Source organism: Cryptomeria japonica, chromosome 11 (assembly GCF_030272615.1).
Source record: "Cryptomeria japonica chromosome 11, Sugi_1.0, whole genome shotgun sequence".
Lineage (NCBI taxonomy): Eukaryota > Viridiplantae > Streptophyta > Pinopsida > Cupressales > Cupressaceae > Cryptomeria > Cryptomeria japonica.
This window is the reverse complement of record NC_081415.1, coordinates 199,285,540-199,307,701: the sequence shown is the minus strand read 5'-3', so window position 1 is coordinate 199,307,701 and position 22,162 is coordinate 199,285,540. Positions and strand designations below refer to the sequence as shown.

The 22,162-nt window shown below is 34.9% G+C and overlaps 1 protein-coding gene across 2 annotated transcripts in view; it reads left to right on the top strand.

Moving 5' to 3' along the window:
- LOC131041213 (uncharacterized) overlaps positions 1-2,121 on the top strand; it is a 145,285-nt gene extending 143,164 nt beyond the window's left edge. For both annotated transcript variants that reach the window (XM_057974239.2, XM_057974230.2), the window contains one exon: positions 1,615-2,121. In XM_057974239.2, the coding sequence (XP_057830222.2) occupies positions 1,615-1,767 (153 nt within the window). In that variant the 3' untranslated portion in view covers positions 1,768-2,121. The remainder of the gene's footprint in view (positions 1-1,614) is intronic.
- Positions 2,122-22,162: the final 20,041 nt, after the last annotated feature.

Sequence of the window (22,162 nt, the reverse complement as noted above, 5' to 3'; positions counted from 1 at the left end):
GTTTTTAAATTTAGAACTTGACACTCAAAATTTATATTAAACTTGCCAAAAAAATCGACAAATGAAACCGCAAATCAGGGTGGCAGAGGTATTTTTGAACCATGAATAGGAGCATGAATGGGAGGCCGTGAGCAGGAGTTGGTGGTAAGAGATTTAAGATACTTATCTTTATCTGAGGTTTTGAAAAGGTGCAGTTCTGGGCTGCATAAACAGAAGACAAATATCCAACAGTGTGAACCATACTCTTTGATGTGACAAACAGGAATATTGCTGCTACAAATAAGGGCTTCTGATTGTTCAACAAAATGCATGAAACAGTGGGGGTGTAGAAAATCTATTGCAGATAGTTGGTTTTTGGCTGCTGCAGAAGAACCACAACACTTGATATCTGCTAATTTGGCTGCAAACCGTCCAAATACGAACAAAGCCTTTATCTTATTAAAACAACACCCCTTCAAGTTTTTCTCCTCTCATCTATACATCCTTTATACCTTTTGTTACCTGCTGCCTTTTTTTCCCTTCCACTCTTCCAAGATGCCTTTTACATGCTTCGAGCTTGTTATGTGAACTAAGGACGGATCTATCCAATTATCTCAATTGCCTTTAATATCCTATCTCTGTCCATCTACCAGCCTTCTCTGTACCATAAATCCCTACAGATCCCTCTCTCCCATCCATGATGCTAGAACTCTTTAATCCTCTTTCTATTGGCTCCCCTATCCTGTGGTCTCACATAACTTCCAAATTATATCATTGACACTCAAGGTACTCACTTGTTGGGACATGCAACTATCTATAGTATTTTCAACGTCAAAATAAAACAGTTCATGATCCATGTCTGACTTTAGTGAGTGTCAAACATTTTCAAGTGCAAAACACATTAACTCAAAATAATGTGTAGGTCTTTCTCAATCAATTATTTTGATTTTTAAGTAAGAATTTTTGGCTAACCTCAAAACTGAACCTTTATATGGTTTATTAAAGAAATATCCCAGAGACACATTCAACAGGTGTATCCTGTAGAGCCTGTTGCTGCCAAATAAAGTTATCAAGTTTCCAGTCTCTGACCATGTGCATCATGCAGTTAATTTATTGTGATGTATTCATGCATCTTAATTACTTTTAAATAAATTTTTATATCGCTTATTGGATATGCTGCAACTAAAGCCACATTAGCCCCATCATTAAGATCTTATAATAAAAATAACCTCTGGAATTTTTCTTAAGCCACATTAGCCCCATCATTAGGATCTTATAATAAAAATAATTTCTATGGAATTTTTCTTATATAGATCTTAAATAAATATATTGCTGGGTTTCTTGTGATAGCATGCAATTTGAGGGGAAAGCATGGACACCTTAGGTGCCAAATGATTAAAGAGCTTAGGATTTGTGGTTGGTTAGCTCTGATTGATTGAAATGTTCTAGATAGCAAGATCCATTTTAGATAGCACTACCACATGGGATTCTTTCATACATATATTATCATCATTCATCCGCTAGACTGACTTGAAATATTTGTCTCCTTTTAGCTTCAATATTGTTATCAGTTTTCTTTTGTATATGGTTTAGCCCTATTTTTTTTGTAATTGCTACCTCCCTCAAAATGTGCAGATGGCAGTGCTTGTAGAAGTTCTACCTCTCACTGGAGTGCATGGATCGTGTGTGGCTGCTGTATCTGTTCTTCCTGGGGATCTTATTAATGTCAAACCACGTCTTTGTATAAAGCCACTTGTTTTTTATGCAGAAAGCAATAAAAAGAAATAATTCTAACAGTGGGAAAAATATTAATAAACCCATTTGTCATTTATTTTTCTTAATGCTGAAAAGTTAATAATTTAACAAGACTATGTGCTTAGCAAGGACAAATAGTATTGTTTTTTTCATAGTCTTTAGTTTTCCTAGATAAAGAGCCAATATAAATTTTGTTTGTTTTGTAGTTCATCATGTTCGATTTCCTTTGTATTGAAGTTCTAGGGTATTCGAAGTTTCCGTGAAGTTAAATGAATTCATTTTTCTATACCCTTTAAAACCGCTCATTAATTTAGAGGAGTGTTATTGTGATTGGTTAATTTTTTACATAACTTATAAGATTGTTATAAAAGTCTTTACAATTGATTACTAATTTTGTTGATTTGTTGAAGAGGTTGAGTACAATGAAGATGACATTGCACATCTTTCCATAAAGTTTTAGACCAATTGGGATAGTTTTGTACTTCATACATGTGCATCACATTCTAAAAGTGGGTAGGACGTTAAGGTCTTGGAATCAATTGGATCAATGTTCAATCAACTCAAACAAAACAAGTGATTGTCATGCTTGATTTAAAAGGCAAATAATCATCAACACTTTCCTAGAGTAAAAGCCAAAACCAATAGATCAAACTCAAATCTCCAAATATTCACTAGTCCTAAGACACAGATAGAGATGCAAATAGGATAATTCATTTCCAAGGGTACTTGAACTCCACAATGAATGAAGTGTGAACATCTAACTAGAGGGAAAAAATTATATATAACTACACGTTGCATTGTATTACACAATATCACATAAATAATGATGATATATGCAACACAATTTTGAATCTTTTATTGAAAACGTGACATAGATGTTAGTGCTAGTCCATCTTATCAACTCGTTTTCTTTTTTAATTCTAATCATAAGTTATCAACACATTGATCATCAACTTGAGCATCATGTCAATAATTTTTAAAAAATATTTCCCGCCTTTCAACTTGAGCATCATGTCAATAATTTTTAAAAAATATTTCCCGCCTTTCCCCACAAATATCCTAAAAAGTTTTGCATGCCTTTCCAAAAGAAACATTTGAAAACCCTATTCAGTTTTAACATTTGGTATGTCAAACGTCTATGTAAAGAAACAACCACATGACAATCCACAAATCATAATAAAAATTGATCTTAAATTTATAAATTTCAAAGAAAAACCTCAAACCTCCTCTAGTCTAGCTTGTGGTAGTAGTGTTTCTTTTTCTTGGATGCATTCTCTCTTAAAAATTATTATGATCTTTTTGCCTCCCTTTCATTCTTCCTCTTGATTTGAGTTATTTTTCCTCTTCAAAGTTATTATTATTTTGTACAACTACAAAAACAAGATATTTTTGAAAGCATTGTTGAACCATCAAGCAGGCTCTTAAATCTTTGTTGATTATCTCCTTGAGAGACTTCAAAAATTATTAAAGAGACCCAAGCTCTTTTGTTTTGAGCTACTCATTTTCATTTAAGTACCCCCATTGTTTTCAAATCATTTCTAGTCTAAATTGTAGTGGGATGTGAGCAACACATTGGAAGGTGACATTTTGGGAATTCCAATACTTTGGTCTTTTCTACACTAGTTCACATGTTTGTAGATATTCATTATTGTTTCAAATAATCAATTCAATTATGGGTAGACTTAGTGAATCCATACCAATGACCATCTTTATTTGGGTTTGAAGCATTACCTTGAGCATCTCAACGTATACTTGCGATTGGTTGCTAGTGGGCTTGTTAATAGAGCTTTAAATTATATGTGCAAAAATGCACTAACAATCACTTTGTAACCACTCCTCTTGCCCTTACTCCCATATCAGTCCTTGTCCTTGCTTTGCCCCCAATACCCCAAATTCTCACTTCTTTATTCATTTCCCCATCTATGACAAGAAAAACAATTAAGGGTGAAAGAAGATGATACCATGGAGTGTCCTTAAGTGAGATTAGATTAAACCATCCTCAAGATCTATTGCACTCTATAAGCAATGTAATGTGGAAATTTAGGTAGAGTGACCATGACACATAGATCAAGCCATAATGAGCCAAGCAACACTTAACAATAGAATAATGAAAGACATATAGACAAAAAAATAAATGTTTTATTGAAAATGTGTAAATGTTGGTGTTACAATATTTAATGGACATGTTTATGTGCTTTTTGTTCTTTAATGTGTTCTTATTTTTGAAGCATATTGGTACACAAAACTAATAACTCTTATTAAAAAAAAACATGGGTTCATCTAACAAATCGTCCTCATTTTTTTTTCAAATTCATACATTTGAAAAATATTTCAACAAATACCTTTTCTAATCCCTTATTTTGTGGCAATGTTTATTTTCCTTCTATTCTTTCTTTTCCCTTTGACCCAATCCAAAAGCTTTGACATATTTTAATCATGATTTGAGTCATTATATATTTTTTTCTAGAAGGTGCGTGCATTATGTATAAAAATGAGAATCTTGGATTTTTAAAGGTATCTTGTTAAACCATCAAAGTTGGTCCTTGATTCTCTTTTTTTTATAATGCCAACAATTGTTAAAGAGAGCCACCCTATATGTTTATTTTTTCAGGTAGTTCCATATTTCTATCTTATTTTCAATCCTCTAGCCCGCTTCAAATCCTTCAGGTTCTACATATTTGTGGTATGTTCAATGCATCTGGTATTCAAGGAACTCTAATATTGTGATCCTTTGTGCAATGATATATGTGTTGACCAATATTTAATATCTATTTAAACAACCATCATGGTAAGTTGTGTAGCACAAGTGATTCTATCCTAGTGACTTTTTTTAATTTGACTGGGGATAATAAGTTTAAGCATACAAGCAGCACCACAATTGATTACCCAATTGTCTTCTTATGACATTGTATTGAAAGCATCTTGTAAACCGAACTTGGAGGGCACAAGAAGCATGGCATCACACATATTTTCTCAAGACTAGCTCTTGAAACCAATTAGGACATAATCACCTTTCGCACTCCATAATTCCAAATCACACAAAAAGTAAGTACAATATTGGACAGTTGAGATCGAATTGTAAAGCTCAATCAGCTAAATCAAATGATCATTAGTAGTATCTAATGCTAAACATTATCAACACTAAGATTAGAAGCTCAAATTCAATTCTGAGCTCAATTTCCTAGAGTTAACACCATAAAAATCTAATAGCAAATGAGAATGTGTTGCTCACCCTCAAGATGTACTTTACTTGATAAGACATGGTTCATGGGAACTTAAATAGAGAAGAAACAATACATTGGTATGTACAATACACCTAATCATACTTTAGCATTTGAATGATTCATCAATTATGATGTTTTGAAAATATGACATTAATGTTTATGTAGTGATGTTGTATGGATGTATTGGCCACATTTGTTGTTTTTAAAAGTCTCATCCTTAGCTTTTTTAATTTGTTAAATAGAGTTCACTAGTCATCAACATATGGGACACAAACTAGGCCCACTCCTTAGGCTTGCATGTAATGTGTCTGTTATTGCATATACAAATTGGGAGGTTGCCTAATGGTTCCCAAGGGGAATTGTAGCTTGGATTTCTTTATGGCAATGATATCTATTCCACTAAGAGATCCTCATTAAAATTCATCCTTGGTAATTAGGTGTTCTTGATATAGAAATTCATTTGTATGCCAAACATCCTACTTGTGCAATGAACCAAGTAATGTCAAAAAAAAACAAAAAAACTATACAATTATACTCAAAAATGATTTGAATGTATCTTCTCAAATGAATGTATTTCAAAATGATTCCTCAAAATCCTTCTATAATCCTTGTTTTTAAAATAGTGCTTGTTTTGGTATTCATTTTCCTTCCTTTTAGCTATCCTTGCAACATTTTATCTAACCTTTACTCTCCTCTTGATTTGAGTTATTTCCTTATTCTCTCCCCTAAAATCTGAATGGCTTCTTCTTAAGTCAAACTTAAAATTTTTGTAGAAAACCTTATGAAACCGCTATAGTTGGCTATTGAAGTCTTCTTGGTTCTCTCCTTTGGCATTTCTAAATACAAATAAATAGAGGTCCATTAATGTTGTTTTGAGTCAATTGCTCTTTCCATGTCAATTTGTAATCTTGCATTCTCTTCAAATCCTTCATATTTTGTACAATAGTGGCATCTTTACTTGGTATCTATATTAATTGCCTTTTAATAAATTTTTATACTTTGATACTTTTGTGCATTAGTTCACATGTTATCAAATTGAGTTTGGGTAAGCTTTTAGTAATTCCATAATTGCAAATTTCTTAGTATAAAATTTTTAATCATAACCTCCATCATCTCAAGGTATACAAATAATTCATGTTAAATTTTGCTTCTCAAGGTAGGTTTATGCTTAATTTTTAAATTTATTTCCAACCTCTTTCCAAAACTTTGATGTCCTAGAAATGCCTAGAATTTGTGGACTTGAATGACAGAAAAATTAGAACTTTTTATGATAGAGTGCATATTTTTGCAAGTTTTATCAACTCTTCATGAGCATGGTAGAAGGGTCGTCCTAACAATGTTGCATAGCCACATCAATTAGCTCACAATAGCTTAGTTCGATTTTCTTCATCGGGTATGTCTTTGGTGGGTGCATACCATGCTAGAGATGTGATTCCACTCCACCTTGTTGATGGCACTCATGGAGAGGTGGGATGCAGACACCTCAACTATCACACTCATAGACATCTTCTAGATCTTGAGATTGTTGGTATGAGGTCAATGAGTGTTCTATGAGGAGGCCCAGATGCTTGTCGCTCTTCAAGAGGCCCAATAGTTTTGTATATGTTGTGTTGTCCCAAAGGACACCATAGGTCACATATATGTGCTGGCTAGAGCAAGCATATGTCACAGTTCTTGTTTGAAGTATCATGATAGCGGCAGTGGCGCTCAAAGTAGAGATGGAGACCTGAGGCTCTCTCCTTCATGGGGGGCTCATGCAATTGTATAAGAGAGATGGAGTATAGGATTGTTTATGCCTAGGTGCGGAGCATGCTTGCCCATCTATATCATAATCTTGGGCAGTACGTGCACCACGACTTTATGAGTGTTACGATGTGCACACGAGTATAAGTGTGGCTTTTGAGCACATCATTGTACTAGGCTTGTTGGCTATCCATGATAGGTGACACATGATGTGCCTTATCACACATGTACCCCCTGGTATGTGATTGGAGATTTGGAAACAAATTTGTCTATGCAAGCACCAAAAGGGCCTTGAGAAGACAATTTACTTAAATTTAATAATTAAATTAAAAATCAAAATATAATTGTGTTCTTATTTTTAATTTAATTATTAAATGCAAGTAAACTATTTTGTCAAGGCTCATTTGGTGTTTGCATAGACAACTCTATTGGAAACCTACTTTTAAGTGACAAATAGTAGATAGATTATGTAGTGGACATGTTATATGGAAATCATATAGAGGCATGATGGTATTGTCCACAAAAAGAACACAACAACCTAGGATGTAGTGAGATCGGCTAGGGAGAGGACCCAGTAGTTGAACGTTCCAATTGTTGCAATAGTAGTTGTTGATTTAATACCCATATTTGTTGATTTAATACTCATACTTGTTGATTTAATGTCCAATTTTTTTGCAACATTGCACCAATAGTTGTGACTTTAAAGTTGTTATTGCTAAGATGACTACCCATAATTGAATGAAATGCATCTTTAATCAACCAATCATGTGATGCCACATCAACTGCACAAGTATTGGGGCCTCTTTTGCAGGACTATTGGTCTCACTGTTTATTTGGGCTATTTTGGACACCTTGGCAAAAAAACATGTTGATGTGGCCCTCAAACCTTACTTATAAGGAGGGGACTTGCCAAGTAAGTTGTTGAAAAAAATTGAAAGTGATTTGAAATTTCCACGTAAGATTTTGTGAAGCACGAAATTAAGGTGCACAATTACTGAGTCCTCTCCCCTACTAACAAACTGACATTAACCACACCATTATACCAGTAACATGTAGCACGTCAATTTGGCCAAGTGCAGGGAGTGCCCTAGGCCGCTCTTTGTACATACGCTCACATCGGAGTTCTGTGAGGGCAAGGAATCAACCCCGACCTACGATCACCGAGGTTGCCCTGAGCAATGTTGACAGTGATGATGATGATGCAACACCGACACGAGATGTAGATGTGGGGGTGACACCAGGTTTTGCACGCTAGTGGGAGATTATAGGGTCGACACCCATTTTTCTAGAGGATGCTTCCAGAGGGGACCTAAGGCACAATGGTTGGATGGGGATCAAATGAGCAGCAAGGATGCGGAAGAGTAGGCACTGTCGAAGACACAAGAGAGACCCAGAAGACAAGAAGGTTTTTTCGCTTGATTCGTCGGTTCCTGCAACTGCATAGATAGTGACTTCCCCTTCAACAGTTTACAGGACCGAGCATGGGCTACTAGCAGTCTAATGATCTAGGTATAGATTATGTTTTATTTTTGAGATTATATAGAGTATTGTACTTCAATTTATATATGTAGTTTTGATTATTATGATGGAATACTAATACATGTTATGCTCTCTCCGTTTGTAGTGTTGACACGAGAGTGGGTTGACTTCATCGGTCGAGTCATAGTAAAGATGGTCTCAGGTGTCTAGCCCCAGGGGCCTATCCTAGATGCTTATAGGCCAAAACGGGCAATCAAATGACACATCCAGCTATTTGAGCCTATAGCACGAGTGACGACGACCTATGAGGAGAGCTAGGTCCAGCTGGTCGAGAGAGTCACAAAGCTAAGCACAGTGATGGGCCAAAGAGATCAGAGGGCACTTACAAACCATTCTCATTAAGAAAGATAAGTTGTGACGACAGCAAAGAGTTCAAAAAGTGCACGACACTTTTCAAAGCCAAATCGATAATCTTGGGGGATAGGTCGATGTTGCATGCAATTGTGCTCTCACTGATCTACAACATCTCTGAGTGCAGAAGTTAATGGATGACCTGTTGGCAGCATAAGAGAGAGTGATAGATAGAGGGATCAGATAGCCACTTCGAGGGAGCAGGTAGTAGAGCTGAGAGGGGAGTTGTGTGGGCTTCGCTCACGTAGCGTATCTATGACAATGCTCACAATCACATGCCTCAATGCGCCAACCACCTCCTCGTAACCTAGATTCCCCGTGCCTAGAGGGCTCCGAGGTACATGCCCCTTGATGCATATCATTGCCAGCTTCTTGTTAAAATCAGACGGATTAATCAGACGGCCAGCCTCCTTGTCAAAATCAAGAGTAGGAGATCCAACATCGAAAAGAATCTGAAGAGAATGTTTGTTTTTGGTCTCATAGATTGTTTAGTCTCGTGGATGTCATTATAATCTTTCATTCATTCATTGATTGCACATTTTTTGATATAGGTATATGTAGATATATGCATACAACATATTTTGACATAGTGATGACGATACATGTACATTGAGACTATTGTATTTATATGATGAGATTTTTGTTCGACATGATTTGTGCACGTGTTTCTTTTATGTATGTTATGTGATCATTGATGTATGCTAGAATAGATGCTATCATGATTTAATTAAATACATGTTACACATATGCTTGACTAAGTACAATGGTGAACTAATGATACAAAATGAATATCATGCTCTTACAACTACAACATTGATAATGAAAATGAAAACATATTTAAAAAATCCAACTCTAACATGATGCTATATCATGATAAAATAAATAACAAGTTGAATTGCATAATGCAAGATATAACATGAGATTGCAATACATTGCGTAGAATATAACCCATGTATTTATACTCCTAATTAAAGATATGTAACATACATGTGCACATCATAACACAAAGAAAGACCACTACATTGATGAAGGGATGACATTAAATAGCGGACCTCAAACCCTAAGAAGGGACAACACTAGTACATTTGGGGCTGATTTCCGACGGCCTATCTTCGGAATTTCGACTATTTTTTGTTGAACTGTCGACAAATGAAGCCGTCAAAAACTAGTCATCGGTAATTCCAACGGTGCCATCTAATGTCGAATTCCAACGGTGTCATCTAACATCAAATTACAACGGTGCCATCTAATGTCGAATTTCAACGACATCCTGAACTCTTCCGACAACGGCCATGATCGCTCATCCAACCAAAGAATGTCGTCGGGCGTAAAGCATCCTCGTCGGAATTCCGACGCCTACCAGGAACTTGCAGCGATGACGACGGCGACGAGCATCCGACAATAAAGTGTCATCGGACATAAAGCATCCTCGTCGGATGTTTCTTCAATTGGGGTTGAAATTTCGACGCCTGCCAGGAACTATGCACTGACGAGGATGTTGTTTGTCCAATGGTTTGGTTGTCGGTGTAAAGTTGGGTCGATGTCAGAATTCCGACGGTGATTTTTTTTTATATAAAAAGAATACGCATGCCAATTACAATGGTGCTTGTTGGTTCCCTTTTAGCATGTCCTACTAGATGGACCCATGTAGTTCGATTTCAAGTATATTGGGATGAATTTCAATGCCATTTGAAATCCCACATGAAGCCACATTGATATTTTATCGACAAGACTTCCTATGCACTACTTCATACAATACAAAATTGACTTGATTCTCAAATCTCTTATTCCAAATATATCTTTAGCACATCATTTTAGGAGAACAAAATAAACACAAAGTCCAAAAATCAGTAAACTCAAGAAGTATCAAGTCAAGTTCATCCTTGTGGTAGTTTGATTATGCTTGCACCCAAGAAAGACGACATATGGCGACTCTACATTGACTCTTATGTCTCAACAAGATCTCAATGAAGAACATGTATCTCTTTCTACACATCAACAATCACTTGGGTCATCTCTAGGAACACTAAAACAAATCAACATATCATCAAGTTTCGATCCAGAAAAAAATAAAATGGAAAACTATATTCAAAATGTGAGGACTCTATGAATGGATGGCTATGCCTTTTGATAGTTTCTAATGCTCTTGTGACACTCATGCTTGATAAAAAATGTTATCATTGTCTACATGGATGACATCCTAATCTTTAACAAGATCTTAAAAGAATACATGTTACATGTTGCACAAGTACTAAATAGACAAAATCAACACAAGTTGCACGCTAAACTTGATCAATGCATTTTAGCACCACACAAAATTAACACCTTAGTTACATAATCAACCACACTTGCATTCATGTTGATCCAGAGAAAATCAAGGTGATTAAATACTAGCCTATCCCATACAATATTGGAAGAACATATGTTACACATTGCACATGTACCACATATGATATGCCAACACAAGTTGCAAACCAACCTCAACAAATGAAATTTTGGCACCATGCAAATTTAGTTACATTATCAACCACTCTCCCATTCAAGTTGATCTTGAAAAAATCAAGGTGACATGATACTAGCATACCCATGCAAACTCAAATAATTGCACAGCAACATGAGTATGCATTAGGGAGGACCATACATCCATGAAGTAATCATGTTGAAAGCACAACAACATGAGTCAACCCCGTAAAGGATGAAGTATTTACATAAAGTATGAAATATACCTTTGACACATATAGTGCGCAAGACACATGAATACACATAAGATATTGATCAGCGTAAATCTTGGATCATACCAATAAGAAGTATATATATAAATACATGAATATATTTAAGGCATGATTTGAATAAGGATCATACATGTGAATATATGTATCTTATAAAGAATGGGATGTTCATTGTAACACGTAGAGTGTCCATGAATTCACTTAAGCACACATGTTGTGCATGGAGCATGAAGAATACACTCGAAACATGAGGAATACAAATGAATACACATGAGCCATAAGACATACAAATGAATACCTTGAAGCATGAAGCATACAATGAGCACTTAAAGCATGAAGCATACAAATGAATACACTTGAATTATGAAGCATTCAATGAATACTTAAATCATGAAGCATACTCGTGAATATACTTAACGCATAAAGCAGGAAGCATACATAAAGCATGAGGCATCCAGATGAATCCACTGAAGTCATAAAGCATACACTTGAATATATGTAGAGCATGAATTCCCTTAAGTCATGAAACATACATAAAACATGCATTTAAGAGAAATATACATGAGACACATGGATGCACTTAAGCATGAAGTATGCACATAAAGCATAAAGAATACATATAGAGCATACACATGAATATACTTGGGGCAAGAAGCATTCATGCAAAACATGGATACATGTAAGCAAAGAATCAACATACATGAATATATCCAAGGCATGAAGTAATGCACATAAGACATGAAGAAGCTATGTAAAGCACAAACCATACATATGAATGCATGCAAGGCATGAATCATACACGTAAACCATGAAGTAATACATAAATACACATAAGGAATAAGCATATATGAGAAAGGTTCTCATGGAGTGGACATGTTGAAGACACATCGATCATGAAGCATACAAGAGAGAGGTATTCATGGAATAGACATCTGAAAACATCTCATTCATGAAGTAACACAAATACACATACAATATAAAACACATATGCCAGACACATGACAGACATGGTGCAAGCACAAGGTATACATGAGGGAAGTGTACATATAAAACACCCATGGAGTAGGTATGCTCAAAACATATTAGACACTTAGCAGTTAAAGGCATACTCATAAGAATGCAATGTTGGCCAAATAAATTCAATTTTTGATTTTTTTTAAGAAGAGGGTTGAATCATTAGTTCTAACTGAGTAGTTGTTAAAGCAGGTTCATCCAACAGGCTAGCAGAATCATGCTCTGAATAGTGTCAATTACGTTTGACAATATAACTTTCATGCTCTGCATCACAATGCTCCAATGTTGACCTTACCTAATTCTTTGTTTCTCATTGAAGCTTACACAAATGCTACTGAGGATGTCATGGGAGTCATCTTGTTATAAGATGGTAAAATAGTATGCTACTATTCAAAGGTTTTGTTTTCAACAATGAGGGACTATCTAGCTTATGATAGAACTTTATGCATTAGTCTAGGCGATGAGAAAGCATATAAAAAATAGTATGAGAAAGACTCTAATTATGGGGAATATAAATAGAAAGAAAATACATGATCATCGAGGGAAAATCTAAGATTGGTTGACAAATATAAGATAGCAACCATGCAGATCATACAACAGTGATAAGGAGAATGCCTAAATAATAGTCCATATGAATCACCAAGTAATAGCAACATATAGTCATAATAATCTTCACACAAAGCAACCATGGAGTCAAAGAACATTGTCTAATGTATAGTTATAGCGGGATAAGAACTTTATATCCATTTATTCTATTGATACATTATTATAGGAGATAAATAGCCATAACAATCCCAATGATGCTATAGGGCAGTCATACTGGATTAAGAGCATGCAAAAGTGAATGTACCAGTATCAACATAGTGCCAATGAAAAGATCATGCATGAGGAGCATTCATAGCTATCAATGGCACAAGGGATAGTATAAGCCCAAACATAAAGTAAGAGTATCGCACAGTGTATATTTGTCACAAGCATTAGAAGTCACAAACAAAATACAGTGTTATGAGTCACAATAAGTGCCTTGAAGAGTGAGAAAACACAAAAAAGAAGGTCATCCAGATTGTAGAGCAACACAAAAGCCATAGATTGGAGGTAGAATACAATCATGAAGGCATTTTTTGTTTTAAAAGATAGGGTTAGAGCCCAGTCATGGTAGTATCACAAGCACAATGTTGTCTAGATCATTTGACAGTCAACGGTGAAAACAAAGTCCCACACTTGATAGTTAAAGGACAATCCCAAAGTCAGGTACATCAAAAGCATAAAAGTGACAGTTATAGTGGCTAAGGGTCCCAAAACTAGGAGATTAGTAATGTATAGATGATCAGGTGCAAACACCATTATCATGATCACTGTACAAAAGGTCACATTCCACTCACTGGAAAACAACCAAGAGAGAAACAGTGACTTAAGATGCAAAGCACAGTCTTCCATTCATCAAGACAGTGGCATCAAAGTAGATACAATGAAAAATACAGTCTTAGAAAGGAATCTTGATATTAATGAGGACATTGGAATTTATAGCATTATAACTGATCAAAAGTCACCATCATGGAGGTATCTTTCGCAGTCATATGATATAACAAGAATGAATAATGTATTGATAGCCATCAAAGAGTTTGTCACAGTGTTTTATTGTAGTAGAGCAGTGATCATGATTATAATTTCAATCCAAATGTCTTCAAAGGAGCAGCTTCAACATAGGATTAGCAGTCTAAGGATAGTTTGCAACCATGGAATTTATAAATAGTTCAAAGTCCAACACAGTGAATAATGAAATACTGCTACAACAATTCTTCATGGACAGTCCATAGCCTTATAACAAATACACTGATAAGGGCAAAAAAGATCACTATTATCATGGGTATGAGACAATATAAAATGATCAAAATATACAGTTATTAGCAGTCATAAACTGTCTTAGAGGATTGGCAAAGAAAAACATAGGTCTTCTCCTCATAGAACATAGAGATATGAAGCAATAACGAGATGTGAGGTAACGGTTATAAAATTTGGATGAACTCAAAGAGACATTTACAAATACAACCTACCCTTTATAATACCTAATTGAAAAAATGGATGCAATGCAAGTCCTTGTATCAATAATGTTTGGCAGATAGTAAAAAACTAGAACAATAAATTCCATATAAAAGTGGTTAGACTTAAAATGATAAGGAAAATTTAAAAATGCTAAAGAAAATGTCAAGTAATAAAAAAACTTACAAGGATGAGGCATATTCATAACTCTTGCAGTCCCACCATGTATATCAACACTAGAAGCAACTCATACTATTAGTGTACATACAAGACAATATGGGAGTTCATTATACCTAGCAACTTGTGGTGTTGTTGTTCGTGTTGGCTCTGTTGGACCCTGCAATTAATATTCAATATGCATATTCAATAAGATTAACTGTGCAACATAATGAAATATTGAAAAGTGTGTTATCTTATTGAGCTTTGCTTGGTTTTGAGAATAGTTTAATATTCTCTACTTAACAGGGCCAACCACATGAAGGTGGAAGCTCATTTGGCCCCTCTCTGCCCCCCCCCCCCCCCTAGCATCACTCTAAATTCCTCGTTAGCATCTAACATTCATTCATTCTTTCTACCATTAATAAAATATAACATTCATTCATTAATGTCACATAACGTTCATTAACACATAACATTGATTAACATTAATTAACACACAACATTCATCAATATTAATTAACACATATCATTCATAACCATTCATTAGCACATAATTACATTCATTAAAACATAAAAATCAGTCATTATCAAATAAGGTAGATTACAATCATTTCTTTTTTTGTTTTTTCTTTGAAGCTATGAAAAGACTAAGTGGAGCATCATTTTCTTCATCATTTCCCCCCTCTTCAGTTGTTCTACCCTCTACTTGTGATCTCGATGTATGCCTAGTCCTATACTAAGGACGAGGACACTGAAGCGAAGGGGGGGTCCTCTACAATAACAAAGAAATGGGTTAAATTCAAAACATTTTTTTATTATTGTTACAAGTATTTCATTAATTTAGAGAACATAACTGTTGCACTCTTACCTGATGGGGCCACATCATTTTGTCCAGCCTCAACCTCAACATCTTGAACACCCTCTAGATCCTCTGGAGTTGAAATACTAAAGGTTACATTAATGTTGAACACCAATTGCAATTAAATTTGTTTGAAGAAATAACAATGGTCCTCTTTACCCGATTGGGGAACATCACATTCACGATGTTGTGTACCCGGATCATGCTCTACTTGGTCACCACCGACTACATGCTCTAAAATATTAACAAAAAAGGTTACATTAATTACTACTCTAATTACAAATTAAGATATTTAATTGTATTAATAATTACATAAATAAATTTGAATAGCAAATGAATACCTCCACTACTGGGATGCACATCCGGACCTTCATGTGCAGGTGGTGTTTCACGATTAGCAGGTTGCATTCCAATGTCATGCACATTATTATCATTTCTTGCTTATTTAAAACAAATATAGTCACTTTATGTTGGAACTCAACATCAATTAGATTATTGGTAAAGTATTCAATTTGAAACAATTTTCATTTAGCTTATTTACCTGTGTGACGGATGCGCCAAAATCTTGTGTTTTCTCACTCAATTCTCATAGCTGATCAGCCACGACTATATAGCCTTGCTATTATGCAATTCTCTTGTCATCTTCTGTGGGCGCTCTATTGAATTCAGAGCCCTGCATTTTTGCTTGGTATCGTGAATTTTGCTTGCATTGTTTGATCAAAAGAAAAATCGTTTGCAATTTATAAATATTTTGATGCGATATTTCATTTACAGGTACTTACAATTCGTGCAGCAAGTTTCATATAATCACCAGAGTCAAGTTTGTGTTACTCATTTTTTTCTTGTCTTGCCTTGGTTTCCTTTGACGTGTCACTTAGTCTATGAAAAATTTGAAATATTTTAGATTATATAAATATAAAGAGTAATTAATTACTACATAATTACATTCTTAATAGTATCCCATACCTTTTTTTTGGCGTCTGGTGGTGTATTTTTCTTTTCCTTTCAATTCTCTCCTTGGCATCCAAAATTAGGTCCTTCCACTCCCTCTCTGGAATCATTGGGGGATGCTCATACTTTACGTTCTTCTCTAAATGGGTCCTGTATTGGTCCCTCACATACTTTAGATATGTGCCATCTCTTTCAAGGAGCTTGGTTTTGTCAAATGTGTCATTTCCAAACCACTCAACCATATGGTTTGTCAATTCATCTTTTAACCTTTTTTCTTGGTCATTCCACCTTTTAAAGCAAAAACAAACCTGTTTGATTTAGAAATGAACTGAAGCTACATTTATTATAGTTCAAGAAATGGATGAAAGGAAAACTATTCTAGCAATGATATGAAATCAAAATAGTGGATTAGGGTTAGTTCACATATGATGTTCCACCTTTTACGTATGGTGGGCCCAAATATCTGCAATGCAATGTCATTAAGACGTTTTATAAAAAATATCATTTCCTGCAAAAAATTCATGGGATCATTAGTCCAAAACGAGTGATCAGAAAGTAAATTACAATTAGACTATATATAATAATAATTTAAAGTACCTGGAACCTTCTATATCTTTAAGGGAATCATGTCTTCGTCGCTCACCACCAATGTGGCTTGCAACATTTCTGTACTAGCAATACGAGAAGATCTAGGAAATGATGGTATGTTATTAGTAGTAGTCACCTTTGGCACATCCTCGTGTGCATCTCCTGCTGCAGAAAATGAATCCACTATGAAATGCCCCCAAGAAAGAACACTTGAAGGGAAATGAGCACAACAAAAAATAGAGAAAAAGAGGGATCTACCAATAGTGGGTAGGCAAATATGACGTGAAGTAGAGGATGTATGCATGTTGCATGTTGCCAACATTGCAGTCAGCAATATAGGTGGGGCTAACCTTTGATGAGGCATCGGTGACATTTGCACAGGAACATTGACAACACCTTAAAAATAATACATTAAATATATAAAACATTAAATATATGAAAAGTGCAAGAATTGTAAACAAGGATGAACCTTTATTATGAACATTGACAATATCAAGTATGATGTATTTTGGGTACTCAAAGTGATAAGCCAAGAAAATCGTCATCACCTGAGCTACCTGGAATACCCTGATCATGGCCACCAGGTTGATGAGGATGCATAAATTGTTGTAAAAACAACATGTACATATTTTAGTTAATGACATAAAAGAGTATAAAATATAAACCCTTATTGAACTTTTGTTATAATTAAAGCTTTCATTACTACTTACTTGCAAGTTTTCTGTTGTCTAAATCAATTTTTGCACCCTCACTCGTATCTCATTAGTCTGAGGCTCCACGGATGCCAAAGCAACAATCTCTCTACTAATTTTTCTAATAGACTTTTATATCAATTTCATAGGGTTTGTGGAATTTGCAAGGTCATCATCGCTTAATCCTATTGAGTCCACATCCCTAGAGAGGTGCTCAGGTACTGCAACTCCCTTTCCCTTTCCCTGAACATCCGTATGTGACAAGAATATCATTAACAATTACAAAATTACTTTAAAACACTAAAAAAAAACATAACAATGTAACAGTTTGCTTCTATCTAATTTGTACAATTACAATGAGGTTTACTTGCTCGGTGAGAGGTCACGACCTACATCCCTGTTTGTGCTATGTGATGGATCCATGTCACCCTGTGACAAAGAAAAAATATAAAAACGTTAGCGAAATGAAACCAATAGACTTAGCAAAAAAACTTCATAATAAAATGGTATATCGGAGTCATTAATTGGAGGTTGGTTAATTTAAATGGTATATCGTACGTACCACCCCCATGATAGTAACTTTTTTTGTATCTATACGATTCAAATTGTAATCGATTAGCAGCTCTTCCCCTGCACTTATTGATTTTATTGCACATACGAATACATGATTTCCCTCGCGTGCCTCAAATATGCAATTGGGTTGTTTATTAGTTGACCCAGGTTGCGTACTATCTATAAAACTTGCAATATTGCCTGTTGCTTTTGGCCTTCCATCAATGTATAGAGCCACTCGTTTACTTTGATCATTATCTTTTTGTTGTATATAATTTGCTAACAGTGCATACCTACGCATACTTTTTTTATATCGAACAATCTGCATCCAATTATTGTAATTATAACAAGGTCCAACAAACTCCATCAATTCAACAACTTTGTTGTAACAAACCTTTATGCCGTCCATGGAAAATAGGCCCAAACCATGTAACGATGAAGGTGTTATGCGATATATCCTATTGTTAACACAAAAATCAGTGTTTATTGGAGGAAGTTCCTTGGGTACCCATTGTTTCTATAGATGTTTGTACCTCAAGGGCACCTCAATGTCGCCTTTGGTCTCATCATCATAAGAACATGACTCCCCTTGAGCAAGGAAAAATTTCATGCGTTTATTGAATTTTCTTCTAATCTTTTGACCTCTAGTTGATCTCCCTATTGTAGACCTACTACATGTCTCACTTTCATTTTCTATTCCTGCATTTCCCTCACTCAAGGAAGACACATCTGACAGATACCTATTTGGTGGTACCTGCACTCCATCAAATGAGAGAGTCAGTTGGTAATGAGAGAGATATTTTGCAAATGAGGGTAATGTTGATGAAGAAGTCGACCCTAAAGTTGATGTTGAGATTAAAATTTGAATAAATTCAACTAGGGCCTCAAGTGTTGATAACTGTATTAGATTTGCTGCTAATGTCGAGGTTTGAAAAACAAAGGAAGTTTGTTTTCCAAGTAATTTAAAAAAAAAAAATTGTTTCTATAGGGTGTATTGACTTATACCTATCGATCCATGAGACTGTGCAAGATCCTCGTCAAAGGGGTTTAGGTTCCTGCACATATAATTCAATTATCCTATGTTAGCTAAAAATTACATAGTACACAACATGAACAAAATGAACTTTATAGACACAAAGAGTATTAAATTAAAAAAAATGTTGTCATCGTAATCATTGTAATTTTTTTAATTCCTTACCTTTACTTTATGTAGACTATACAGGATCCTTGACTAAAGGGTTGATGATGTTTGTAGTCAATGACTTGTTCCCACCAAGGGTGACAACATCACGCAAAATATATACATGAAATCAACACCATCAATTGAGCATCATAAGCATTACATTTGTAAGTTGATAAACAATAAATACATATGTATCATAAGCATCACATATGTATCATCATATATGTAATTGATCATCATAAGAATCACATATGTGTCATAATAAACATGTAATCCATCACATATGTATCATAAATCATCATCCATCACATAGGTAATAAACAATCCACATTCTCTAAATAAACACAAAGTTCAAAAAATGTCACATGTATCATCATAAACATGTAATCCATCACATATGTATTTTAAATCAACATCCATAACATAGCTAATAAACAATCCAAATTCCATAAATAAACACAAAGTTAAAAAATGTCACATAAATAGTCACTCTCCCTATCTCTATCTCCTCGGGGTGGCATAGTTCTACTATTAGGACCTGCTAGAGGTGGGACATGAATTAAAAACATTAAAAGGTGCATCATGAATTAATTATGTAATGACATTAGAATTCAAAACATAATGAATTAATTATGTAACCATATAAGTCAAATAAATTTCTATCACGGAATCAATATTAAATAGATAATATACTAATCACATACCTCATACATTTCATTCATGTCATTGATCTTATTCTTCATCCAACTCATCATCATGGCCATCATTATCATCATCATCACCACCACCACCACCACCACTACCATCATCGTCTTCGTCATCATCACCGTCATCACCATCACCATCACCATCACCATCACCATCACCATCACCATCACCATCACCACCACCATCACCATCATCATCATCATCAACTTCTTCTTCTTCTTCTTCATCGAGTAACTGTCAATCACGATCATCATTTGCATCATCTTCTACTTCTTTGGTATCTTCTTCTTCCATCACATTATACTTTATCGGCCTTCCTCTTGGATCATGTCTAACAACAAATGACTAACCCGGTTTATGTGGAACCTCTGAGTAAAATACCTGCTCACATTGGCTTGGAAGAACATAGGGCTCATCCCCAACTAGTTCAAACGACCTTGTATTAACCATTGTAAAACTATTATCATGTTCAATAACAGTTCTATCAGGATCATTTTTATTCAATCGTAGCCTGTACCATTTGACGACAAACAAAACTAATTTTAAGGAATTAAAGTCACACTCAATTATATCATCCAAAATGCCATAGTATCGATTTTGAGACTCTTGAGGATGTATGTCATTTCTCGATGAAATATTTGTCACCTCAAAGACTGCAATTATCCCAGAATCACAAGTTTTCTTCATATCATCCAACTTTTTGATGCGAAATTTATGACCATTGCAGTGCATAGCGTTGTGGTGTTTGACCTACAATATGTCAAACATGTAAAAATTATTGCATCGTGAGTTGATAAACATATGGGTGATTAATAAATTTATACGTACTTGTTTATCTCTTAAACCATATGCTAAATCAATTTCCGTTTGCGTAACATTGAAATCTCCATAACGATGAGCTTCTTTAACCAATGAAGCCACACCTTCCCATGTTAATGTTCAATCCATAGTGTCATCCAATCAAGATTGTTTGCAATATACAAATGTAGTGCATCCCACTCTCGACCAACTATACAAAAAATAAATAGACGTCTTACAACCGATTTATTTTGAAGATTAAGAATTAATTAACTACAATAACATCTTATAATTACCTCTCACTTTCCTCAATCTACCTTTCCCCATCAATTACTCCCCTTCGAATTTGTTAATGGGGTTGGGATCCCAAATGCGATCCACATGGATCTTTGCTGCAAACTTAGGAAGATATTCAGAAATGTACACCATAGTCTGGTATACCATATATCCCTCCACCATAGAACCCTCAGGATGTGCTCTTTTTCGAACCAAAGCCTTCAAAAATTTCAAGTGCCTCTCAAGCATCCACATTGACCTAGTGTGTATAGGTCCACACAATTCAATCTCCTCAACTTGGTGTATGAGGTAGTGTTCTTGTGCATTGAAAAAAGATGAAGGTAGACACTTTTGCATTTCACACATTAGATGCGGAATTTTTCTCTTCCAATATTCGATATCTTCTTTATGTATTTCTTTACATGGTAGCCACCTACAAGATATTCAAGGCGCAAAAAAATATATTACATAACAAGTAAAACAAATCACAAATATAATATCTATACAACGAACTGAACAAATATCACTACTTACCTCATGTATTTTCCAAGATCATATATGACTTGCTTGACATTATTGTCGAAGTGGTCTGGGAGAGATAGAGGTAGAACGTACTGCAACAATTATAAAATTATCATTTTATTTTTTCCTAACATAATACAATGAAAAGTACATGTGCAGTATACAAATATATAGTAAATACACAAGAACATGAATTACCTTAATGAAGGTATGCCAATCATGCGTTTTCATCCCTAGCCCAAATTCACTTTTCTTTGATATGAGATTGTTTATGTTCGCAACAAATCTTGTGGGAAATCGAATTTTTCGTATGACTCCTTTTATAGCATTGCTTTGTTGGTCCATTAATAACCAAGGAAAGTCACTTATATTAATCTGGTCTCCATGGCTATTTGATTGAATGACATTTTTCATTGCATGATTCGATTCTTGAATGTCACTACAAATTTTGACAATGTTTTCTTTGTCACGCTTTCCATCCAATATTTTCCATAATGTCT